General features: G+C 39.8%; 1 protein-coding gene across 1 annotated transcript in view; it reads left to right on the top strand.

Annotated features, from left to right (window-relative positions):
* SLC30A5 (solute carrier family 30 member 5) overlaps positions 1–27996 on the top strand; it is a 1152350-nt gene that overhangs the window by 810752 nt on the left and 313602 nt on the right. Inside the window, exon 12 of the mRNA XM_044063733.1 lies at positions 26514–26643. Within this exon, the coding sequence (XP_043919668.1) occupies positions 26514–26643 (130 nt within the window). The remainder of the gene's footprint in view (positions 1–26513; positions 26644–27996) is intronic.

Below are 27996 nucleotides of genomic sequence, written 5' to 3'. Positions count from 1 at the left end.
ACGTTGTTACTGTATCAAAAGATTAACATGTGGATCCTCTGGGGTACGTTAGAAATACCTTTCCACTATCCCCTTATAGGTAGGCACCTCATTCAGCCACCTTCACCTGTAGGAGTTTTCTGTAGGTTGGGCAATTGTATACTACTATATGACTTAGTAGTGGAGACATCAAATTTTATCTGCTCCATTTACTAAGAGTTAGACAAAGGTATGTTTAGTAAATGTGTGTGTATATATATATATATATATATATATATATATATATATATATATATATATATATATATGTGTGTGTGTGTGTGTATATGTAATATCTACATGTATGAGAGTGTGTGTGCACATATATATATATATATATATATATATATATATATATATATATATATATATCTGGGTCTATCACAGTCGAAGTTTTATAACTTCAAACACGAAATGTACGAACCATTCTGTTCGAAGTTACAAAATGTCGACTATGAAAATAAAAAAAAGAAGGAAAAACAAAATAAACTGTTGTAAGAAGGGGGCAAGCCCCCTGCACCCCCACACCCCCCGCTACTTAAATATACCTACTCAGAGATTGCACCTCGTTCAACAGAACAGAAACCTCCCCTTACAGAGATTTCCGTTGAAACGCTCGAACTTGTACAAGTTCAAACTTATGGTCTCGACCATATAAGGTTTGAACTTGTACAAGTTCGACTGTGTGATAGGAACCCTCTGTATCTGTATGGGTCTACTTCATCGTTCATCGAAAGTACACCTGTTTGAATACTAAGTAAGCAAACTCGCGTCAGCAAAAGTGTAGTTTAATGAAAACGCCCTTTCTCAAAAAAACAGCCAAAATAGAAAAAAGAAAACTAAAATACACTAAAAACAAAACGTTTTGCATGAGGGCAAGCCCCCATGTGCCCCCCACACCACTGCTAATTATATATACTAACTCGAAGATTGCACTACAGTGGGGATAAGGGTACATTTCCTTATCATGTCTGTACCTCGACCTATTTCTAAAAGCTCCAACTGCCCTAAACCTTACACTCCCATTACACCTGTAAAAAACAAAAAAAACACCTCACTTCTATTTCCAAAGCATGTTGAAATGTTGAAAAGGAATCTGCTAATTTGGATTTTACGAAGGTGCATTTTCGTTAAACTGCACTTTTGCTGACATGAGTTTGTTTACGATAAACGGAAGTAGACCCAGATATATATGTATATACACACACACACATATTTATATATACATATATGTATATACACACACACAATATGGGATTACCAAAAAAGACTAAAACAACATAAGGATCAACATCAAAATGTCTAAACTGAAAAATGTGTAAACATATAATATTGGCAACATTGAAATTCTATGCCTTTTCCCAACTGTTACACAACCTCTGAGTTGATTTAGTGTGTGTGTGTGTGTGTGTGTGTGTGTGTGTGTGTGTGTGTGTGTGTGTCTACTTCATAGGACCTAAATTTCATATGATCAAACTTCATTTGACTGTGACCAAATGACCTAAACTTCATTTGACCTAAAACTCATTTCACTGACAATGAGCACTGGCAGTCTGTAGAGCACTGTAAGGCAAGTAATGCCACCCTGGAGGTAGAATATATAGTTGGGGGGGTGCAGCCCCCCACAAAGTTCAGTTTTACTGAACAATATAAAATCAAATTACAGAATATATAATCAAACTGGGTAGAGGACTACGGCCCCCACACTGCCCAATATGGGGTGACTGCACCCCCCACACCCCCTAACTATATAGTCTAACTCCAGGTTCGCTGTACAGTGGGGAACAGGGCATATACCTTTTACTTGCCTTACAGTGCTCTACAGACTGCCAGTGCTCACTGTCTGTGAAATGAGTTTTAGGTCAAATTAAATTTAGGTCAAATGAAGTTTAGGTCATTTGGTTTCAGTCAAATGAATTTCGATCATATGAAATTTAGGTAATATGAAGTAGACCCATGTGTGTGTATATGTATGTGTGTGTATGTATGTATGTGTATGTATATATATATATATATGTATGTATGTGTATGTATATATATATATGTATATATATATATATATATATATATATATATATATATATGTGTGTGTGTGTGTGTGTGTGTATGGGTCACCTTCATTTCGTCGACCGTGCATTTCACTGACAGTCAAGTCAGCAGGACCAATTCACTGAAAGTTCATTTCATTGACACTCATTTCGTCGACAATGATATATGGCCTATTCCCCACTGTAGAGCGATCCTGGAGTTAGAATAGATAGTAAGGGGGGTGTGGGGAGTGAATCCCCCCACATACTTGGGTTCTGTATTGTTTTCTGCAAACAGTTATGCATTGCACTTGTAAGTATACATCTGTATAGTGTAAAACGTTTATGATATGTGGGGGGCTTTACCCCCCCCCCCACAACTCCCCTTACTATCTGTTCTAACTCCAGGATCGCTCTACAGTGGGGAATATGCCATATATCACTGTCAACGAAATGAGTGTCAGTGAAATGAACTTTCAGTGAATTGGTTCTGCTGACTTGACTGTCACTGAAATGAACTGTCGACGAAATGAAGGTGATCCATATATATATATATATATATATATATATATATTTATATATAGGTCTGGTTTGACCCATCGAAGTAACACTTCATTGAATTTTACTTACCCAACTCCACTTCTCTGAAACATAAGGAAACTGAAAGCACTGACTGCCAAATCCTTTCCCTGTCAAAGCAACCACTTGGCCACCATGGTGTACTTTGGCCTTTCTTCAGTGTAGTGCAATCTCAGAGTTGGTATATTTAAGTTGGGGGGGGTGTGAGGGGCTAAACACCCCACTTTGGTGGGTTTAGTTCATAGATTGGTACTAGGCTACTGGCCCTAGGTCCAGCCTATACAAGCCTAGCCATAACAATTCCCTGGATATTTCTTCCCATATTTACTTCCATGGACACCTGTCTAGCAGGGCGACTGACATGATCCCCGGGGTGAATTTCCTATCTCCTATCCAATAGTCAAGGTTCCTTTTGAAGAGGGCCAAGGAGGCACTCTGCTTGACATGTATGGGCAGTTTGTTCCAGAGTATGAGGAGTCTCTGGGTCAGGAACCTATCCCTCCATCATGTTTTGTTCATTGTGATCACAAGGTTTAGATCCCTGGAACGTTTGGCTCTGAGGGATTGGGATTTCTTTATGTGGAGCATGTCCAACAGCTCAGGGTTTGACATGGCCTTGTATGATCAGCAAAGATTGCCTCTGAGTAGACGATATGCCACAGAGTATAGCTTGAGTTTTTTTTTTTTTTTAGACGGTCAGCATATGGCATCTGCTTTAGGCCTGTAATTCTTTTAGTGAGGTATTTCTGCGGCCTTTCCAGCTGTTGTAGATGTCTTGTGAGTTACATACCAAACGGGACGTTGTGCTCTATAATGGGTCTAATGAGAGATGAGTGCAGTGGAACAATTACCTCCTTTTTTCTGGATGAAAAGCCCTTAGTGATGAGGTGTGCCACATAGAAGGATTTCCTGACTGTTGTGGCGATGTTGTTATTGAAGGTGAGACCACTGTCCACCTGTGTCCCGAAGTCTCTCATCACACTTTCGATGTTTAGTGTACTGCCACCTATGTGGTAATTTATGGGTGCATGTTTTTTTCCAAAGGGGATAACTATACATTTCTTGGCATTAAGCTTGAGCCCTTGGCTCTGGTACCAAGCATCTGTTTCTTTAAGGCCCTTTTGTAGAATATCCACATCATTTGGGGATTCAATAATGGCTCCCAGTTTGCAGTCATCTGCGACTTTGTTAGCCAGAGTCCCTTACTGTCGGCCTGTACTTCTGAGAAGCAGATGCCAAACAAGAGCGGTCCCAGGACTGAACCCTGAGGTACTCCACTTGTCACTTGTCTGGAGCTGGATTTGGAGTCTGCTACTTTTACAGTCTGGGTTCTGTCAGTAAGCCAGTTGATCCATTCAGGTTTTTTGCCATGATGGCCAAGTGGTTCCTTTCACAGAGAGAGGATTTTGGCAGTCTGTGCTTTCGTTTTCCTGATGTTTCAGAGAAGTGGAGTCAGGTAAGTAAAATTTGACTAAGTATTGTTTAGATGGGTCAAAGTAGATCCAGATATGTGTGTGTGTATATACACACACACACATATATATATATATATATATATATATATATATATATATACACACACATTAAAATTCAAACTCTGAAAACACTTGAATTAATAACATATGAAATAAAACTTCATCAAAAATACTGAGCACCACTAAATTAAACTGTAATAAATCAAATAAAGAAATAAAGAGAGCCAATATCTAGCGCTTTCATCCATTTAATAGTATGGACTTCATCAGAATAATGTAATAATGCACTTCAATTCCAATATGTAGCAGATACAGTCATGTAAACAAACATTGGACCCTAAGAACAAATCATATGTGAGAGTACAGTAAGTCATTAATAATTCATAAGGGAAACTAATGGGATGAGACAGTACATGGAATTTGAAATAATAAGACCCAATAATACATTAGTATTATTTGTGCCATTTTAGGGCACATTTAATATTAGAACACTCATTCAAGCCGGGCAGGGCATCTGCATTTAATCTTGAGTTGCCATAACAACTCTTTCACTTCTAATAATGTGTGTACATCACCAAAGAATAAAGGGACGTAATTTAAAACCAAAAATCTATTTCCTGTAAATAAGGAACAAGTCAGACAGTGCTTCGATATGGCGTTAATATAATCCCTATTTCTAATTGCAGCACAATGTTCCCTTATTGTGGTAGAAAGCCTACGCATAGTTTTTCCAACATAAAATGCATTACATAACAAACAGACCGCAGCGTACACTACAACAGTGGACTTGCAATTAAAATAATTTTTGTAATGAATAATAAAATTATTATGTTTAAAACTATAGGAATTCCCTGTTTGAATGTACTCACAAGCTACACAGGATCCACGTGTACATTCCATTAATAAAATTATCAGCGTGAGGTGAAAGAAAAGGGGGGTCCCTGTTTTCAAAAAGAGATCGTAGAGACTTAGTTTTTTTATAAGTAAACACTGGACATAAGCCTAATTTATCAGGTACTTCCTGACTGGAAGTTAAGATATCCTAATTATTAAAGAAAACCTTTTTAATAGCAGGTGAGTCCCTACAAATCGGTACTGGGAAACATGTATGTCCGTCTATAGCTATCTCAGTAGAACCGTGTTCATTAGGGGAGTGTACAAAAGCAGAACTTTGATTGGGGAAGTTAGAGGGCGATGTCTGTGTATCATAAAGTTGATTGGTGCATCTCTCTACAGTACATTCAGAATTGCTCACTTCATTATATTTAGGTGAAAATCCTTTTATAATAATAGGAGGGAACTTAATATATCTCATGGACCAGGCTTCAGAAAAAATAGAATCTAATACTTCAATAGGGTAGCCCCTTTCATGTAGGAAATTGCTAAAAACTAAACATTCATTTAGGAAGGTAGTATCATCACTAATAATTGTCGACAATCAAATGAATTGTCTTTCATGAAGAGTGGGTACATATTAGAGTAATGTAAGTAATTGTTCCTAAATGTTTGATGTGAAGTTTTTCAGTCTCACCGTTCATTCTTTACTGATGGGTTTGAAGCTGATCCATCGGCTCGTGTATGCCTGTATGCAAAGCTCGAAGACTTCCAGTAGCTCGAGGCTAAGCCCCTATCCCATGATGCACTGTGAATCACCTCAGATCTAATTTGCCACGACATCTGATCGGAGGTTCCAGTGCAAGCTCGGGCCAGTACAACTTAAATATTTTCAAATTTAGCAGTTGCTTAGTAAAATTTTTTTTCTAAACTTTCATAGATTGTTAGATTACTTAGGTAGTTAGCTTTTATAGCTTCCTTGAGGCTCCCCTTCCCATGTGTGATTAGTAATCTTTAAAATAACGGACTCGTGTTTTTTGGCCTATTTTTCTTGCTGTGTTAAATAGTTTTTCCAATGGCTTTAAATAACATTTTTTTATTTTGGGCATTAGTTGGTGTGTTTAGATATTTAGTGTTATACAGTTTTTGGCTAGTTGTTAAATTCTTATCAGGCTCTTTTCCTGTGTGTGTGTGTGTGTGTGTGTGTGTGTGTGTGTGTGTGTGTGTGTGTGTGTGTGTGTGTGTGTGTGTGTGTGTGTGTGTGTGTGTGTGTGCGCGCGCCTGTGTGTCTGTGATTTTCAGAGCCTAATAGCCTTATTAATATTTTGAGATACCTTTTTCATAGGCTCGGTAGTGTGTGTGTTGTTAGAGCCTAGTAAATTCTTTATTATCTGTTTTGTGGGTTGTTGTAGCAGTATTATGGCGGATGACAAAGACAAGCACCCAAAGTCTGGTTTTAAAAAGTGTCCAGACTGCAACCAAAAAATGTCTGTGACGGATGGACATGTAACTTGTGTTTATTGTTTAGGAGCTGTCCACTTACCGGAGTCTTGTGCCATATATCAGTCTTTTTCTTCAAGAGTGTTGCTAGAGAGCAAAAGAAAGTTGATGGACAGGAGCCTGTTAAAGCCTCCCTTTCAAGAGGCGTTGAGTGACCAGGATGTGGCCAGCAAGTCTTCTTAGTCATCTAGATCTTCTGTGGAATCTAAGGACTCTAAGCAGTCTAAGAAATCAAAAAAATTGGAGGATTCTGCGACATCGGCTCCATAGACCTTAGAGCCAACTGTCTCTTCCTTTTGGAGCCGGCCCACAGCCTTGGAGCCGGTATCCGAAGTGCCTCTATCTCCATTGCTTCAGTCGGCACTGTTGGTGCATTCTTCTAGGTCTTCTGTCAGCCTGTCGGATTTGGATATGGATTGATTGGTGCATTAGCTCTTCAGGCACAAGGCCTTACTAAATTGTTGTCAGATCCAACCCAAGCAGCTTCAGATACGAAAACTATTCCTGCTTTGAGTACTCCGACGAGATGTACTGGACCTTCGGAGCCAAAGGAAAGCAGACCTGTTGATCGTGGAGCCTTTGGAGCAGAGACCTGCTCCAGTGTCCTCGGCTCCATCCACTCTGACATCCTCGGCGCCGACTGGGGACTCTAGGAGCTGACACTCTCCAGTCGGATCCGGAGAGGATAGTCGGACCAACTTGTCGGTGCAAACTCTTCCTCTCGGGGCTACGGCTTGGATGAGCTCTGCTCCTACCTCCAGTGTGGAGCCCACGGCCTCAGTGCGGGAGGGTTTGGCGGTTCCTTCGGATCCATCGATTCCTCCGCATCGGTGCCGTGGTGCCTTCAAGGCCATGAGGAGAACTTTGTCCCCCAAGACATCCTCGACTTCAGGCCTTGCTTCCTCATCCCCTAAAGCGCCTGTGTCTGCTTCTGCTTCCATCATCCAGGCTAGGTGTAGAGACCCAGAGCCTCAGGTTAGCCCCACAGTGTACCCCCTGCTCCTCAGAGACCTCCCCAGAGGCTCCCACTGAGTAGGTTCCCAGGAAGAGATTGTGCAAGAGGAGACACTTGGACTCCCCACAGGAGCCTTTAACATCTGACACTGACTTGGATGAGTCAGTAGAGTCCCCCTCTGAGGATATCTCCTTTGCTGAGATACTCGAGATCCTTAGGCAGAGGGGTGATTGGCAGTCCAGAAGCCCTACTGAGGATGTCAATTCTCCTGAAGGCTTTCTGGTCTCAACCCTCCACCTCTTGGGTGTCTCTGCCCTTCGATGAGCTCATGCAGTTGGTCTCTCGGAGGGCGTGGGAGTCACTGGAGGCCATTGAGCCTATTCCTAGATGCCCTAACAAATTTATATCAGCTCCACCAGAGAAAACCTTCTTATCCAAGGGAGTCCCTGTTGGTGCCATGGTGGTGGCAGCGGCCAACAAAAAGAAAATGTCCGAGACTACCTCGTCTATTCATCCTCCTAATAGAGAGTCTAGGATCATGGATAGATATGGGAAATGCATGTTTAGTTCAGTGAACTTTTGATCTCCGCTCACTGAACTACTTAACCCATTTCACTAGGTTGCAAAGAGATCTCCTTAAGGAGTTGGGAGTTACTGTTCAGGGTACAGTAGCTGCAGGGGGGGGTCTGACAAATTTGCTGCCCAGCTTGCTACCCTAAATTTTGTCAACTCATCCATGCATCTCTTATCCTGTGCAGCTGATAGAACGAGTAGGGCAGCCGGTACAGGAATCACTCTCAGAAGACATTCCTGGATGCTCTTATGTTCCTTCATGGAGCCCTTTAAGTCATCCTTCGTAAACATCCCTTTTGATGGTTCATCCCTTTTTGGGCCTAAAGAGAAGAAAACTCTGACCAGGTGTAAACAGGAGGGAAAGACTCTGTCTGCTATCAGAGTCCGTTTTTCCACCCCTACCCGGCCTTATCCCAAAGGCCAGAGGGGAGGAAAAATGTGGTTCCGGAAAGCCCAAGGAGCCTTTCAGGACACACGTGGTGAACCCCCCTCTAGGGGCAGAGAAGGGGGTAATAGTGGAAGATGGCACCCTCACGGCAGAGGGGGGTCCGCAACATCAGGGTGACAGAGATCACTTCTCTGGTCAATCCTACCAGCGCTGTTGAAAGGAGACATGACTGTCCTACTCTGGAGGCAGTCGGGGGGTCGCTTATCTTTGTATCCAGACACCTGGTAAGAAATAACAAAAGACAGCTGGGTACAAAGTATCATTTCCAGAGGGTACTTCATACCATTCACCCACCCCCCGTCCATAAGGAGAATCCCGGACGTTTCACCCAGTTACAGGGAACAAGCAACCATAGAGGTCCACAAATGGCTAGAAAAAGAGTCATCCAGCCAGTCCCAGCATACCAAACAGGATCCGGAACTTATTCAAGGTTCTTGTTGGTTCCAAAGAAAACAGGGGACTGGAACCCATTTTGGACCTCAGCAGACTCAACCAATATGTGAAGAAAGAGAAGTTCCGGATGGTCATGCTCCAGTCTATACTTCCCTTCTTAGGGAAGGACAATTGGATGTGCTCGATAGATCTCAAGGATGCGTACTACCACATACAAATGGCCAGGCCATCCAGAGATCACCTGCGTTTCTGGCTGGGAGCCAATCATTATCAATTTCGAGCCCTGCCCTTTGGTCTCACTACAGCCCCCAGAGTGTTCACCCAATGCATGGCAGTGGTCACAGCTCACCTGAGGCGTCTAGGATTCCAGATGTTTCCGTACCTAGACGATTGGCTCCTTACTGCCACCACCAGGCATCAACTGATTCAGGCAAGGGAGTACAGTCTGTCACCCTGCAATTATTTAGGCATTACTCAGAAAAGTCTGCCTTGTCGCCATCGCAGCATATAGTTTTTATCGGGGCAGAGCTAGACACTTCAACCACCACTCTAAGACTACCAGTTGAAAGAGTCTTCCTTCTTTGTCAGAATGTCAGCACATTGGTATCTAAAGACAGAGCACCTGCTTCAGAAGTTCTGAATATATTGGGTTTGATGGCTGCAGCAATCCTAGCCATACCATTAGCAAGAATGCATATGCGGGTTCTTCAGTGGTGGCTGTTCACTCAATGGTCTTACCAATAACTTCCAGTGGATCACATGGTTTTGATTACGAGCTTTTGCAAGACAAATCTCCAGTGGTGATTGACGTCTCTTCATGTCACCATAGGATGCCCCTTTGTTCTACCCCCTCCAGTAGCCACTGTGACCATGGATGCTTCCCTGATAGGGTGAGGGGGGGGGGGCATTTTCAGGGAAAGACTGCCCAAGGCACATGAACAGATCGAGTCACATTTGCATATCGATGTTCTGAGTTGAGAGAAGTACTTTTGGCGTTGCAGTACTTCCAGGACTCTCTTCCCCTAGGAACAACTGCAATTCAGACAGACAACATGTTAGTAGTCTGGTACTTGAACAAGCAGGGGGGAACCAAGTCTTACCCCCTTTGCCGAGAAGCCTTCAGAGTTTGGCAGTGGGCTGTTTCCTCCCAGCACTTTCTGTTGGCAAGGCACATCCTGGGAAGATCCAATGTGATAGCAGACAAACTGAATAGGGCAATCTTGCCGCACGAGTGGTCCCTCAAGAAAGAAATTGAGGACAGGATTTTCCACAAATGGGGCCAGCCTTGCTGTGACCTTTTTGCCAGCCACATCAACACGAAATGCAGAAGCTACTTTGCCCTGATTCCTTCTCTGGGAGAAGCCCCAAGAGACGCACTCGTACACGATTGGCCCCTGGGTCTCCTCTATGCATTTTCACCAATCCCATTGATACCCAGAGTTCTAAAGAAAGCAAAATCCCTGGAAAGGACGCTCATTCTTATAGCCCCTCATTGGCCTCGGCAGATTTGGTTCCCATTCCTTCGGCATCATCTCTTGTAGGATCCTTGGATTCTGGACCCAGTTCCAGACCATCTGACACATCCGTCGGGGGACCTTCATCCTTCTCTGCAGTCACTGAAGCTGACAGCTTGGCTGCTCCAGTTCCCCTCATAGCCAGGCTTCATAACTTCTCCATTGAGACAAAACAGATCCTTTTATCTTCTCATAAGCTGTCCACTAGAAGATTATATCTTAGTAAGTGGAAGAGATTTTCCATATGGGCTTCTTAACAGAACATTGATCCTTACCAAGCCCCCTTGACAGCCATACTAGAATTCTTGACTATGATTTTTAATAAAGGAGTGGCAGCCGCAACAGTTCCTGTTCAGTTGGCTGCTATATCTAACTTTCATCTCTGGATTGACAGGCTAAATGTCATGTCCGACAAGTTATCCCAGGCCTTTCTCAAGGGGACATTTCATATGAGACCACTTGTGAAAACTCCCTATTATCCATGGAATCTAAATTTTAAGCTGTCTTGTATAATCCTTCCACCATTTGAACCAACATCATCTTGTGACCTCAAATATTTGTCGTGGAAAACCATTTTTCTGGTAGCTATTACTTCTGCCCGCAGAGTGTCAGAACTTCAAGCTTCATCTATCAGCCCTCCTTATTTGATTTTTCATGCTAACAGAGTATCTCTTAGGACAAACCCCTCTTTTTTGCCCAAAGTTTGTTCAGAAACTAATATCAACCAAGTCATTGAGTTACCAGTTTTCTTCCCTAATCATTCCAGTAAGTTGGAGTATATGCTGCACAAACTTGATGTTCACAGACAGCTCAGATTTTATTTGGATAGAACAAAAGATATCAGGAAATCAGACCAGCTCTTTGTTTCATTCTCTGAAGTCAGAAAAGGTAGACCAGTGGCTAAAACAACTCTGTCTAAGTGGTTATCTGATTGTATCACCTTTGTCTACTCAGCTACTAATATGCCTTTGCAACACAAGATTAAAGCTCACTCAACCAGAGCAGTTTCTGCATTCTCTGCATTCCAAGCCAAATTGCCACTTGATAACATTTGTGCAGCAGCCACTTGGTCTAAACCTCATACCTTTATCATGCATTACAAAGTTGATAAGGCCTCCAGGGACAGGGCTTCTTTTGGGTCTACGGTTCTGAAGAATGTACTCCCGTGAGCCACCCGAGATTGGTGCTAGGAATGCTACCCATCAGTAAAGAATGAACGGCGAGATTGAACAACTTCACATTAAGAAGTTATGTACTCACCATAACGTTCCATGTGAGTTGTTCATCTCGCCTTCATTCTTACATCCCTCCCTCCTTCCCCCTCCTGGCTGATAGTTGACCTAGATGTTGGTCTCATCCTGGTTGCTCAATTTCTTCTTACTTTCCATAGGAGGATAGCTCATTATATGGTTATAATACATGCAGCAAACAAGATCTGAGGTGATTCACAGTGCATTGTGGGATAGGGGCTTGGTCTCGAGCTTCTGGAAGACCTTGAGCTTTGCATATGGCCGTACCGGAGCCAATGGATCGGCTCCAAACCCATCAGTAAAGAATGAGGATGAGATGAACAACTCACTTGGAACGTTACGGTGAGTACATAACTTCTTATATTCTGTAAATGGAAGAAGTCCATGAAAGAGTGTCAGTATTTAAAGAAACCAGTATGTCTAAAAAATTCACTTGTTTGCCCTGTGCAGAGATTTTAAATTTTAAAAAAGGAACACTGTTAGAAATCTGCCTAATAAAGTCAAATAATTAATTTTCAGTCCCGTTCCAAATGAAAAAGAGGTCATCTATGTATCTTCTATAAAGGGTAACCTGTTTAAATCCCTGTAACGAAACTAATGAGTTAACTTCTCAACAGGCTAACACTAAATTAGCAAAGGAAGGAGCTAACTTACCTCCCACGGCTACCCCTTTGGTTTGACGGAAAAATAGTGTTATTAAAATAAAAATAATTATTCTTTAACACAAGAGAAGTGAGAATACAAATAGTGTTAATCTTATCATCTGAAAAAGATGTATGATCAGATAGATATTTATTTAAAAATTCTATACCAATATCATGTGGAATATTTGTGTAAAGGGATTCTATATCCAACGTTACAATAATAATATCAGAATGTAGTGGAGGATTGTTATGTAGTAGACTTAAAAAATCCCAGGAATCTCTCAAAAAATAGGGTGAGTTCTGTACAATCGGGTTCAGTAATAAATCAATATATTCTGCAATGCCCTCAGTATTTTTTTTTTTATTGGAAACTGTGTGCCTAAATGGTGGGTCTACTTGATTCTTTTGTGGATCCCAAAAAACTGTCCTAAATGGGGTGCAGTGACTCATAAATTTAGCTTCCATGTCTGAAATGTGACAGTTTTTTAACGAGAGGAAATAGTTCTATCAATAATTTTAAAAGCACATTTTACATCTGACAAGTCAACAGAGGAATAGTACTCACTATTGTTTAAATCCTTTAATAAAGTCTGTGTATATTATCCTGTTCCATTAAAACAATGCCAGAGCCCTTATCTGCCCTCATGATTCTCAAAGATTTGTCAGTAGTTAGATTTTAGTGCTAATAATTGGTCCGCTGAAAGGTTAAGCCATTTAAATTGACAGTCATTCCTTAATAGTATACGTAGGTCCTTTTCACACAACTTAAGGAAACTCTGCAGTGTGTTACATAATAGGGGGTTATATAAACTGTTTCTGATAGGTAAGGCAGTTAGAGAATTGTTAGTAACAGGTGTTAATTCATCACGTTCATCAGAATCTTTACAGCACAGTAAGTTGTGATAGAGTTTCCTTGCATATAACCGTAAATCTTAACAGTAAGGCAGAAATATCTGCCCTATGTGCAGGAATAAAGGAGAAACCCAGCTTTAATAAACTGATAGTACTATCACGATAACACTCTATCAGATACATTAAACACTTCTGAGCTAGATGGATGGAGCTATTAAGAGTAGTGTTTTTTTGTACATTAAACAGTTCATATAAATTTAATGTGTCACTGTTCTTCTTGGTCTTCTCGTGACTGGCCTCTTCCGATTTGCTGAGACATCCTTTGAGAAATTATTTTTGTTGAACAGGTAATTGCTTCACTGGAATGATCTTCCAAATCCCTGTGGTCCATAACATTCCCTTTGCTTCCATATGACATCAGCTTCCTCTCCTTCTGGTGATAATTGGGGAGGGGGACAAGGTTAACACATTTCTGGATAAAAAATTAGAGTTATTGTGATTAATGGTGGGGGGAATCCAACAGTTGTAATAGGTTACTAACCAAAGGGGTAGCTTCAGTAGAAAGTGGTCTGTGAGCACCAGAATTCTGCAAATTATTAGAATGTCCTGCCAATGTAATATTAGGTTTCACTGTTGTAATAGGCATAATCAGTGTATTATTATGAATACAAGCTGCATTAACTTCTTGCTGTGGGGCAGCTGGAGAGCTGATGTTATTTTGGTGGGAATGAGCTTGAAAAACCGTTGCATTGTTTAAACAGTGGGGTTCCATAATATTTGCTGAACATCAGTAACATTAGACTGCACTTCAGAAGACAAATTAAATGAAGCACCATTAAACGTATTGGATCTAGAATTATTATTAGGAACTAAATTTCTGTAACTGAACCTGAAAGCCCCATTGATTCATAACGGATATGCTCTTTCGTTAGAATATTGAAGCATATCTCTTTGCAGTTTCAATTTTTTTCTCTGCTCATAGCTACATGTCGAGCGATTCTTGGGTGGATCCCATTGAACACATGCAATAATAAATTAAAAATTGGGGTGTTTCACAACTACACTGTGTAAATCATATATCTCCTGCCTAATGTCAAGTAATCTACCTTTGTTGTGTTCAGTGAGAGATTGGACAGCAATTAAACCTGTCATTATACAAAGCCACAAGCTCATTATATAGTGGGGAATCCCTGGATAAATTATTGGGAAATTTAGTGATACGCAGACCTAAGGGAAGAATGTCTTTACTTAAACAACTCATAAGATAAAAATTGTCATACTGTATATTTTTAAATGTCATAAACAGTCTTTCCAGCCTAAATAACATTTGTTTTAAATCATTAGTAGCTGTGGATTGTTTATTAACTGTAAAAGCAGTAGTGTCATTGTTGGTAATTAACTCAGTGAACGGATTGTTCACTATGTCCGTATTAAGGAAGGATAGTAAGTCATCAGAAGTGTTCGTGCATATTTGCTGTGGAGAATGTGCAGGCTGCTGCGCTGAGGGAGGGTTATATGTAGAAAACTGTTGCTGCATAAAAGTCTGTGAAGAAAAACTAATATGAGATCCAGATGCACATCCCTGTACATCCTTGTACATTTGTCTGTACGTTCGTTATATATCCAAGTCCAGATACCATGTTAGTCTGTGTAGTAGGCATCAAATTGTTCTGTACATTATTAGAATTTTGTTGTTTGTTAGGGACATGGGTTGCACTAATAGGTACAGCGGAGGAATTCCCACAATAGACAGAATCTGTTGGTACCGTGGGTACAGTAGATACAGTCGGTATAATAGTGATGTGGATAGTACTAGTCGGTACAGTGGGGGTATTCCCAACATAGACAGAATTAGTAGGTACCATAGAAGTATTTCCTTGTATATTGGAGACATTATCATATATGTCCGAGACAGGTACTGTACTGGTCAGTACTGTAGAAACATTAGATTGTAGAATGGAATTTGTAACGTTAGTAATGCTATGTGACCTATTCAGGTGAGGAGAAGCATATACAATACCTGTTCCATATACAAATCCATTCGGAACATTACCAGTCAGTACATACTGTAACTGTACCTGTGGCTGAGTCAGATTTGGTATTAATGTCATATTCGGTATTGGAGGTAGAGTAGCTAGTCGGGCTGGTAGTGTCACAGGCAAACCCGATAAATTTGCCACAGGAAAAGCCATTGAAGAGTCCGTAGTTGTAGAAGCTGAAGTAGATGCTGCAGTAAGATTACTACCAGCATTAATAGTTTCAGTCAATGAGTCAGAAGAGACCAGCCCTGAGGAAGACCAAGAAAAACAGTGACACATTAAATTTATATGAACTGTTTAATGTGCACAAAAACACTACTTTTAATAGCTCTGATCCATCTAGCTCAGAAGTGTTCAATTTAACTGATAGTGTTATCTGATAGTACTATCAGTTTATTAAAGTTGGGTTTCTCCTTTATTCCTGCATATAGGGCGGATGTTTCTGCCTTACTGTTAGATTTACAGTTATATGTATGGAAACTCAATCTCAACTTACTGTGCTGTAAAGATTCTGATGAACTTTATGAATTAACACCTGATACTAACAATTCTCTAACTGTCTTACTAGCAGAAAGAGTTTATATAACCCTCATTTTGCAACACACTGCATATTTTCCTTAAGTTGTGTGAAAAAGACCTACGTACACTATTAACAGATGACTGTCAATTTAAATGGTTTAACCTTTCAGCAGACCAATTATTAGCACTAAAGTCTCTTAACTACTGACAAATCTTTGAGAATCATGAGGACGGATAAGGGCTCTGGCATTATTTTAATGGAACAGGATAAATATACACAGACTTTATTAAAGGATTTAAACAATAGTGAGTACTATTCCTCTGTTGACTTGTCAGATGTAAAATGTGCTTTTAAAATTATTGATAGAACTATTTCCTTTCTTGTTAAAATACTGTCACATTTCAGACATGGAAGCTAAATTTATGACAGTCACTGCACCACATTTAGGGAAGTTTTTTGGGATCCCCAAAATACATAAGAATCAAGTAGACCCACCATTTCGGCACATAGTTTCCAATAAAAAACAAAACTGAGGGCATTGCAAAATATATTGATTTATTACTGAACCCGATTGTACAGAACTCACCCTATTTTTTGAGAGATTCCTGGGATTTTTTAAAACTACTACATAACAATCCTCCACTACATTCTGATATTATTATTGTCACGTTGGATATAGAATCCCTTTACACAAATATTCCACATGATATTGGTATAGAATTTCTAAATAAATATCTATCTGATCATACATCTTTTTCAGATGATAAGATTAACACTATTTGTATTCTCACTTCTCTTGCATTAAAGAATAATTATTTTTATTTTAATAACACTATTTTTCCATCAAACCAAAGGGGTAGCCGTGGGAGGTAAGTTAGCTCCTTCCTTTGCTAATTTAGTTTTAGCCTATTGAGAAGTTAACTCATAAGTTTCGTTACAGGGATTTAAACGGGTTACCCTTTATAGAAGATACATCGATGACCTCTTTTTCATTTGGAAGGGGATTGAAAATTAATTATTTGACTTTATTAGGCAGATGTCTAACAGTATTCCTTTTTTAAATTTTAAAATCTCTGCACACGGCAAACACGTGAATTTTTTAGACATACTGGTTTCTTTAAATACTGACACTCTTTCATGGACTTCTTCCATTTACAGAAAACAAACATTTAGGAACAATTATTTGCATTATTTTAGTATACACCTGCCCTTCATGAAGTGTAACATGGCTAAGGGACAATTCATTTGATTGTCGAGAATTATTAGTGATGAATACTACCTTCCTAAATGAATGTTTAGTTTTTAGCAATTTCCTACTTGAAAGGGGCTACCCTATTGAAGTATTCGATTCTATTTTTTTCTGAAGTCTGGTCCAATGGACATATTAAGTTCCCTCCTATTATAAAAGGATTTTCACCTAAATATAATGGTGACCAATTCTGAATGTACTGTAGAGAGATGCACCATTCAACTTTATGATGCACAGAAATTGCCCTCTAACTTCCCCAATCAATGTTCTGCTTTTGTACACTCCTCTAATGAACACGGTTCTACTCAGATAGCTGTAGATATACATACATGTGTACCGGTATCGATTTGTAGGGTCTTCCCTGCTATTAAAAAGGTTTTCTTTAATAACTGAGGTATCTTAACTTCCAGTCAGGAAGTATCTGATAAATTAGGCTTATGTCCATAGGTTCATAGGTTCATACTAGGTTATCTGCCCTAGAGCATTTATAAGCCTAGCCAGAGTATGTTTGGCTTTCGCCACCCATTTTAAATTAATTTTGTTATGCCCTTTTTCGAGGTTAGTATACTATGCCTCTGTCTAACAGTGACACAGAGGTGATACCCGGGGTAAACCTACGATCTCCCATCCACTCATCAAGATTCCTCTTGAAGAGAGTCAATGAGGGACTCTGCCTAACCTGGACTGGGATTTTATTCCAGAGTGAAGGGAGCCTCTGGGTTTATGAATCTGTCCCTCCAGCATGTCCTATTTATTTCAGTGCTGAGGTTCAAGTCTCTCGAGCGTGTAGCTCGATGGGATTTGGATTTTTTGAGGTGCAGCATGCCCCTTAATTCCGGGTTGGACATGGCTTTATACGTCAGGCACAGGTCACCTCTGAGCAGGTGGTATGCCACTGAGTAGAGCTGGAGTTTCTTTAACCGGGCAGCATATGGCATCTGTTTGAGCCCTTTGATCCTCTTGGTGAGGTACTTTTGGGGTCTGTCCATTTGCTGCAGGTGTTTGGTAAGGTACATCCCAAAAGGGGCATTGTACTCTATTATGGGCCTGATGAGGGATGAGTAAAGAGGCACGATGACCTCCCCTAATCTAGATGTGAATCCCTTCATGATTAGGTGGGCTATATAAAATGTTTTTCTAACCACTTTGGCCACGTGGTTGTCAAATGAGAGATTGCTATCAACTTGGGTCCCTAATTACTTCTTCTGTACTTAATGGATTACACCTATGTGGTAATTTGTGGGCACTTTGTTTTTGCCAAAGGGGATGACTATACACTTTTTGGCGTTTAGCTTGAGGCCATGGCTCTGGCACCAGTTGTCTGTTTCTGTGAGGCCCTTTTGGAAGATGCTTGTGTCGGTTGGAGAGGCGATTATGGCGCCCAGTTTGCAGTCATCTGCGAACTTGGTCAGCCACAGTCCTTCTGTGTTGGCCTGTACCTCCGAGAAATATATACCGAACAAGAGAGGTCCCAGGACTGAGCGTGGGATACCACTTGTAACTGGTTTGGAGTCTGACATGGCTCCAGCAATTCTAACCATGTGGGTTCTGTCCTTGAGCCAGTTTGCAACCCATCTAGTGACATAGGGGGTTATATTTAAGCTGGTGAGCTTATCTATAATGCCCGAGTGGGGTATTGTATCAAAGGCTTTTGCGAGGTCCAGGTAGGCTGTGTGGACCACCTTCCCTTCGTCAATGGCCTTGGTGACTGTTTCAAAGAAGTCGACCAGGTTTAAGAGGCATGAACTGCCCTTAACAAAGCCAAACTGGGTAGGATCCAGTGTCTGTAGGTCCCCAATATCTTTATGAGATCCATGATGATCCTTTCCATAGCTTTGCAGACCAAGCTAGTCAGGCTTATGGAGCGATAGTTTCCGGGGTCCGTTGAGGCACCAACTTTGTGGAGAGGGACCACTGTTGCTGTACGCCACTCTTTGGGTACATATCCTGTAGTAAGGCTGAGATTGAACAGTAGTTTTATGTTTGGGTTTAGCTCTTCTTGGAGTTCATGTAGGGCCGCAGCCCGGGACACTGTCTGGTCCCATTGATGCTGTGTTTTTTACTTTGGAGAGGGCGGCTCTTACCTGAGCATCTGAGATGTCAGGGGAGCAGCACTCTGCTGGGATAGATATTTGCCCTTTTGGTGGAGGGGGGGGGAGAAGTTTGCTCTGAAACTGTCAGCTAGGATGCTGGCAATGTCTGTGGGTTCAGTGTATTTTTTGTCATTTTGGACTAATTCTGAGCATATCTGGGAATTCCCACCCAGGTTCCTAACATAACTAAAGAAAGCCTTGCGATTATCCTTAGTGTCCTGTGCAATTTTTCTCTCGAAGCTGGCCTTAGACGATTTTTATGAGTGCCCTTAGTTTTTTGCTAATACTGATCAGAGATGCCTTCCCTTTTTGGGATTTTGCTCTATCATGTAGTAGCTTCCTCCTTCTATTGTATAGTTTGTTTATGGCTGGGGTCCACCAGACAGGACGTCTGCCTTTGGAGGATTGGGTCTTGGTTTTATTTGGGATTGCATGATCCATGCATTCCTGAAGGTGTTCATAGAATGCATTTATAAAGGATTCTGCAGTCTGGGCCGTATTTTCCACAGGCCCGGGGGCTTTGAAAGGATTCCACCTCGGTTTTGAGGAGTGTGAAATTTGCTTTAGAGAAGTTTTTCACTGTGGTTTTCTGGGCAGGGGTGGGGTCGGGATGTGAATATCCAGTGAGATCAGTTTATGGTCTGATCTTACCAGTGAGGGATACACTTCTGGTCTGGAGCATAGAGTCCCCATGTTGGTGATGATCAGGTCCAGTATGTTTTCCCCTCTTGTGGGAGTGGTAACAAGTTGTTCCATAGCATTTGAGTTTATGAATTCTAGGAACCTTTGGGCTAGGGTGTTGGAGCTAGAGTAATGCTCTATGTCTATGTTTGGGTAGTTGAAATCGCCCAATATAATGGTGTTTGGAGAGACCTTCATATTTTCCAGTGGTCTCAGGAAGGCCGAGTGGGGTTCCTGGGTTTTGGAGGGTGGTCTGTAGCAGGCTATAAACTGGAAGGCGGTTTTACCCACTGTTAGTTGCACATGGATAGTCTCTGATGCTTCGTGCCTTCCCACCAACCTGGAGGTGTGGGTATCTTTGATGAATATCGATACTCCCCCTCCTTTTGTGGTTCGGTCCAAGTTTTGGGGCCGAAAAGCATGGTATGAGGTATAACCTGGTAGTGCTGGGGTCCTCTCGGGGAGCCCTGAACCAGGTTTCTGTTACTGCACAGATATCGATGGTCTCCATGCTAAGGAGAGGTTCAAGTGCGTGCATCTTGAGGGTTAGACTTCTGGCGTTGAGTAGCATTACTCTTAGTTTCTTATCCCTTGTGATACCTATAGAGGTGGGTTTGTCTTTTGAGCCTTGCCTAAAAAAGGCACTATGGTTGTAGCAAGAGCATTTGCCAATATCCGAAAGCCCAGGGGTGACAGGTGCAAGCCGTCCCTAGCGAAGCATATCATCCCAGGCTGACAGGCATTGGATCCCCTTTGAATGACACCAGTACTTAAGCCAGTTGTTGAAATTGATCATCTTGTCTTATATTGTGGCATCATTCTTGGTGAGGGTAAGATGCTACTCAAGATCAGGGTCATACCGGCCTGGGCTACATGCTCAGAGAGCTCCTCTATGTCTCTTCATGTAGTCCAGGGAGGTACGTCTCAGGTCATTCACACCAGCATGGACAATGACTGAGTCATATTTGTACTTGCCTTGGCGTGACCTGAGTGCTTGTGTTATGTGGCAGATCCTAGCGCCCAACAGGCTGCTCACCGTGACCTTCTCCTTGTTCAGCCTGGTGAGCGGGATGTCAGTGTGCCTGACGATAGAGTCATCTATTACAAGTGTATCAGGTGTGTTCTTTAGCCTTAAAGGCTGTGACTGTTCGGCACACTGGCTTTGTGAGATATGTGTTGCACGTGTTTTGTTTTGGGGTAGCGGTTGCTTGGGTGTCTGCTTTGGAGGTCTCTGCTGCTTAGGCAGATCTCTATTTGGAGCCTCCGAGTATGTTTTTGTGTGATTATGTGTTTGGTTTGCTGTCATGGTAGGTCTATGTGAGACTGGAATTGTAGTGAGTGTGGTTTCCTTCTCCTCCTGACTGGTTATGCCAGTACTGAGTTGAGAGAGCTTAGCCTCCAGTTTGGCTATATGGTTGCATCTCTCACAAGTGATGGAATTTGTTGGGAGGAGGAGAGGGTTGTCTCTGTACATGAGGCAGTTGTAACATTGCCTCAAGATTCCCAGATTCACCAGCTGGACCGGAGAGGAGATTGACAACTGACCTTTGGACATGCTAGAATAATATTGGGAATTCCTTTATAGTTGAAGACAAGGGCCAATGGGGAGTGAGGGTGTAGTGCTTTTAATTTTTAGTGCTGACTTATATAATTGCTTTAGTGAGCAAGGGCCAGGTAACTTAAGTGCAATGTGTTACAGGTAACTTAAATGCAAAAACGACAAACAGTAACTTTCTTTCAAGTGAAACAAGGAAATAAGTACAGTAAGCAATGCAGATATCACTAGGGATCCACAGAAGCGCTGAGAAGCCGCGTTTTAGGTGGAATTAGCGTTCCAGGGAAATAACAAGCATACAAACAAAGCTAGATTCAGCAGGCCTGGAACTAGTCTATGCTATAGCAAACAAGGTGTACCAATTTCAGTAAGAAACAGTTAAAATATGCAGGCACTATAAACCTTTTACCAAAAATTCCCAGCTCAGAAGGGCAGAGTCCAGCCTCTCCTCCCACAAGAGTGCAAACCACGAACCTTTTTAATGTAAAATAACTGGCCTGAAGCCCAAGTGCATAAGCCAGAACTAATACATTTTAGGAATAACAGACACTGAGCTCTCAATCAGCAGTTCCCAACTTAGAAGGGTGAAAGCTACCTGTCCTGCCACCACAGTGCATGCCACAAACATTCCTAATGTAAAACAACTGGTCTGAAGCCCAAGTGCTTAATCCAAAAGACTTAGAATGATAGCTACACTTTAATCAAGTTACTACCAAGCAGTAATAAATACAATTGAATACTTTAAAGAATGTCTGGATTAGTGCTCAAGTTATACAAACAAAGCTAGATTCAGCAGGCCTGGATCTAGTCTATGCTACAGCAAACAAGGTGTACCAATTTCAGTAAGAAGCAGTTCAGATATGCATGCACTATAAGCCTTTAACCAGAAATTCCCAGCTCGGAAGGGCAGAGTCCAGCCTCTCCTCCCACAAGAGTGCAGACCACGAACCCTCTTAATGTAAAATAACTGGCCTGAAAGCCCAAGTGCTTAAACCAGAATGAATACACTTTTAGAATAACAGACACTGAGCACTCAATCAGCAGTTCCCAACTTAGAAGGATGTAAGCTACCTGTTCTGCCACTACAGTGCAGACCACAAACGCTCTCAATGTAAAACAACTGGTCTGAAGCCCAAGTGTTGAAACTAAAAGGCTTAGAATGAGTTATACCAAGCAGTAATAAATACAATTGAGTACTTTTAAGATGACGCAAAAGCAAAATAAAGTAGGAAGAAACACAAGTACAGTAAAAGCAGATGAATTTTTTTTTTTTTCTGAAAAGTAGCAAAAGCAGTAGTAAATACAATTCTCATGCAGTGCAAGCTGTTACACTTGAATATGTAGCAATATTAGTCCACACAGTTTGAAGAAAATGTAATTAAATTAAAAAGGACTAAAAGCAAGTGCAGAAAGGGTTAATTAGGTAGAATGCGGTAAAGAGATGGGCCTGGGGGAGTGTCTTAGATCAAATCTACAGTGGGGCAGGCACTGCAAAAGCCACCAAATTTAAACTACAACCAAGAACTGGGAGGGGGGGGTGGGGAAAAACAGTTTCAACACAGATGTGAGGAATGTGCAAATTACAAAGCCAAAAAATATATACTGTTCTCTCTCTCTCTCTCTTTATATATATATATATATATATATATATATATATATATATATATATATATACAACAGATATCTAAGCAAACAATTTAGCTCTCTAATACAGAATAATACCGAAAAATATACTTAGCTCTATATATTTGCAGATAGTTCTGTAGGGCTGTCTCTCAAACTAAGGTTCCAGTTTGAATGCAGATTGTTAATTAACAGGACACACAACACTAGCTCAATTTATATAGCTGAAAACAAGACAGGAAATGAGGGGGGGGGGGACAGTTTCAACATAGATGTGAGGAATGTGCAAATTATAAAGCCAAAAAATATATACTGTTCTCTCTCTCTCTCTCTCTCTATATATATATATATATATATATATAACAGATATCTAAGCAAACAATTTAGCTCTATAATACAGAATAATACAGAACAATATACTCAGCTCTATATATTTGCAGATAGTTCTGTAAGGCTGTCTCTCAAACTAAGGTTCCAATTTGAATGCAGATTGTTAATTAACAGGAAACACAACACTAGCTCAATTATATAGCTGAAGACAAGGCAGGAAATGGGGGGGGGGGTGTGCGGAAAAACAGTTTCAACACAGATGGGAGGAATGTGCAAATTATAAAGCAAAAAAATATGTACTGTTCCCTCTCTATACATATATATATATATATATATATATATATATATATATATATATATATATATATAAAACAGATATCTAAGCAAACAATTTAGCTCTGTAATACAGAAAAATATACTCAGCTCTATATATTCGCAGATAGTTCTGTAAGGCTGTCTCTCAAACTAAGGTTCCAGTTTGAATGCAGAACAGGACACACAACACTAGCTCAATTATATAGCTGAAGACAAAGGAAATGAGGGGGGGGGGCAGTTTCAACACAGATGTGAGGAATGTGCAAATTATAAAGCCAAAAAATAAATACTGTTTTATATATATATATATATATATATATATATATATACAACAGATATCTAAGCAAACAATTTAGCTCTATAATACAGAAAAATATACTCAACTCTATATATTTGCAGATAGTTCTGTAAGGCTGTCTCTCAAACTAAGGTTCCAGTTTGAATGCAGATTGTTAATTAACAGGACACACAACACTAGCTCAATTTATATAGCTGAAAACAAGACAGGAAATGATGAGGGGGGTGGGGAAAAACAGTTTCAACACAGATGTGAGGAATGTGCAAATTATAAAGCCAAAAAATATATACTGTTCTCTCTCTCTCTCTCTCTATATATATATATATATATATATATACACAACAGATATCTAAGCAAACAATTTAGCTCTATAATATAGAATAATACAGAAAAATATACTCAGCTCTATATATTTGCAGATAGTTCTGTAAGGCTGTCTCTCAAAATAAGGTTCCAGTTTCAATGCAGATTGTTAATTAACAGGACACACAACACTAGCTCAATTATATAGCTGAAGACAAGGCAGGAAAGGAGGGGGATGGGGAAAAACAGTTTCTACACAGATGTGAGGAATGTGCAAATTATAAAGCCAAAAAATATATACTGTTCTCTCTCTCTCTCTCTCTATATATATATATATATATGTATAATGTATATATATATATATATATATACACAACAGATATCTAAGCACACAATTTAGCTCTATAATACAGAATAATACAGAAAAATATACTCAGCTCTATATATTTGCAGGTAGTTCTGTAAGGCTGTCTCTCAAACTAAGGTTCCAGTTTGAATTCAGATTGTTAGTGTTTACTTATAAAAAAACTAAGTCTCTACGATCTCCTTTTGAAAACGGGGACCCCCCTTTTCTTCTTTCCCCTCACACTGATAATTTTATTAATGGAATGTACACATGTGGATCCTGCGTAGCTTGTGAGTACATCCTAACAGGGAATTCCTACAGTTTTAAACATAATTTTATTACTCATTACAGTAATTATTTTAATTGCAAGTCCACTGTTGTAGTGTACGCTGCGGTCTGTTTGTCATGTAATGCATTTTATGTTGGAAAAACTATGCGTAGGCTTTCTACCAGAATAAAGGAACATTGTGCTGCAGTTAGAAATGGGGATTATAGTACCGCCTTAGCAAAGCACTGTCTCACTTGTTCCCTATTTACAGGTTATAGATTTTTGGTTTTAGATTGTCCCTTTATTCTTTGGTGATGTAAACACATTATTAGAAGTGAAAGAGTTGCTATGGCAACTCAGATTAAATGCAGATCCTCCACCCGGCTTGAATGAGTGTTTTAATATTAAATGTGCCCTAAAATGGCACAAATAATACTAATGTATTATTGGGTCTTATTATTTCATATTCCATGCACTGTCTCCTCTCTTTAGTTTCCATTATAAATTATTAATGACTTACTGTACTCTCACATATGATTTGTTCTTAGGGTCCAATGTTTGTTTACATGACTGTATTTGCTATATATTGGAATCAGTGTATTTTTACATTATTCTGATGAAGTCCATACTATTAAATGGATGAAAGCGCTGGCTATTGGCTCTCTGTATTTCTTTATTTGATTTATTATAGTTTAATTTAGTGGTGCTCAGTATTTTTGCTGAAGTTTTATTTCACACACACACACACACACACACACACACACACACACACACACACACACACACACACAGAGCTAGATAGGTGTGGGGGTGCAAAACCATTGTTTTTGAATCTGGTTAGAATTTGTCGATATTCTGTGTTTAGATTTTTTCAGTTTAGATATTGTTCTGTCAGTATTTTACTGCTGTTGTTATGGTGTTTTAGATAATTTATGTAATCCTATACATATATTTACATTTCACTCCATAATGTTAATAGTGTAATTCTAGGAGCTCGTCAACTTATTTTTCTGTTCAGTTTTTCTTAAGCTGTTTGTATTTGAAGTTTTTTTGTAATTGTTTAATTAATATATATATATATATATATATATATATATATATATATATATATATATATATATATATATATATATACATATATATATATAAATTTTTTTTTATTTTTTTTTAACACACACTGATTGTTTTCATTCCTTACTCTTTTGTTGTCTGTATTCTTGATACGGTATGCCTTTTTACTTGCTCAACTTGTTTTTCTTCTTAACTAAATTTGTGTTCTATGGTTTGAATTGCGCTATTTTGCTTTTTCGTATTTTGTGATTATTATACTGTACTGTCCTATAATTGATGTTTGTTGCTGTTAATTTTGTTTTGTGAATGCCACTGTGGCCCATTTCATGACTGAAACTGGTCCCTGGACCACTCCACATACCTAAGAAACTAACAGGCAAAAATAGATGATAAAAAATATGTTTCTGTGCTTTCATTTCTGTCATTTATTTTACAAGTGAATCATAGTAGTGTGTTATGTTAAAAGCTTTTTTTAAATTATTTACATTATGTTACCCAACGTAGTGCTTCCTGGTATCATCACATAAGAATCCAGCTAACATTTTAACCCACTACAGAAGCACAGTGCTTGTGTGTGCCATGTAAAACCCATCTGGGCAGTAACTTTACATGCTAAAGAGTAAGTGAACCAAATCACTGAACTGGTGAAACTGTGTTGTATATTAGTATATTTTAAAAAAATACTTTAATTATGTATGAATGTCCCATGTCTGCTACTTTAGATACCCATTTAATTAAGCAGATATTTGATTTTTTTCAGGTATGGTCGTGTTGAAATCCTTTCTGGATTTATCAATGGACTCTTTCTAGTGGTGATTGCATTCTTTGTATTTGTAGAGTCTGTAACAAGAGTATGGGATCCACCAGATATAAATACAGACATGCTAACAGTAAGTTGTTTTAATTCCAATAATTTATTTCATTCATAAGACTAGTTTAAAGGTCAGTCTTTGCAAGTAAGTTGTTTTAATTCCAATAATTTATTTCATTCATAAGACTAGTTTAAAGGTCAGTCTTTGCAATATAAAAGGTCAGTCTTTCCAATATATCCTGTTTCAGTTTGTTTTCATTTAATTGGTGGTGTATGCCCATGTATTGTCATCAGTATGTCCCTTCTCTGTCATGGACCTTATTGCAGTCATCTTTCCTTAGTGTAATTCATTCAGCAAATTAAGCTGGGTGAGCTCTTTAGGCTGTGTGTATTAGTGCAGTTGGATGAAGTGGAGCCTACCAAGGTGTGGGGTGGACTTCATTTTTGTCATCTTCCTTTTTTTCCAGGATCATGACATCTAGAAAATGCTGGGAATTGGTCATTGTGTTCTTACCCAGATGGTGCTGATCAGGTACTGCTGTCTTCCTCGTCACTCAGCTGGATTTCTAGGATAACATCTTTTCAAATGGGACTTCCAAGATAGCTGCACATTGAATAGCAGCTTAATTTCAGGTCTTCTAGTGTGAAAATAGAATTTCAGAAGAGAGAGCTAGTAAACTCGTATATTTGGGTAAATTCAGTAACTTGCTAGTAAGTGCAGTGCTGAATGCCAGCAAAAAGAGAACATGAAAGAAAATCAGTCACAAGGTGAGGAAAAAACACTGACTGGGAAGAATTCTGCAGCTGTTCAGAATGCACTCAGAGCTGATTAAAATAAATGAAGCACTGAGGGAGTATATCAACTCAAATAACAAGAGGCTAGAAAATTTGGAAGAAGCTTTGAACAAGTATTCAGATGAGGTGATAAAACTGCAAAAGTCAGAGGTTGAAATGAAGAAAATGCTGTCTGAATATGAGACTGCTCAAGAAGAGATTTTTCAAATAATAGAATTAGAGGACAGAGCACATAGGGAAAACCTGAGATTTTCTGTTGTACCAGAGAAGCTGGAAGGAAAAGACTGACTGTATTAACTTTATGAAAGCACAAATAAGCAACTGGACTGGTATTCCACAGCAGGAGTTGTTAATTGAAAGGGCACATTGTGTGTGTATGCTCCAAACCTGGCCATGCTAAAGCAACCTAGACCTTTAGTAGTAAAGTTGCAATCCTACCAGCAGCAGGAGTTGATTCTGACAAAACTGTGGCAGAAATACAAATTAATAAAAGTGGGAGACAGTAGAATGTTTATGGAAAATGATTACTCACTGCACATCAGGCAGAAGTGGAGTAAATTTATTCCACTAATCAGGGAATGTTGAGAAGCAGGAGTGAGATTCAAACTGCTGTACCAAGCTGTCTTCAGAATATTCT

Source organism: Protopterus annectens, chromosome 2.part2, assembly GCF_019279795.1.
Source record: "Protopterus annectens isolate FY-2018-M chromosome 2.part2, PAN1.0, whole genome shotgun sequence".
In the NCBI taxonomy this organism is placed as follows: Eukaryota; Metazoa; Chordata; order Ceratodontiformes; family Protopteridae; genus Protopterus; species Protopterus annectens.
This window is presented reverse-complemented; position numbering and strand designations above follow the sequence as displayed.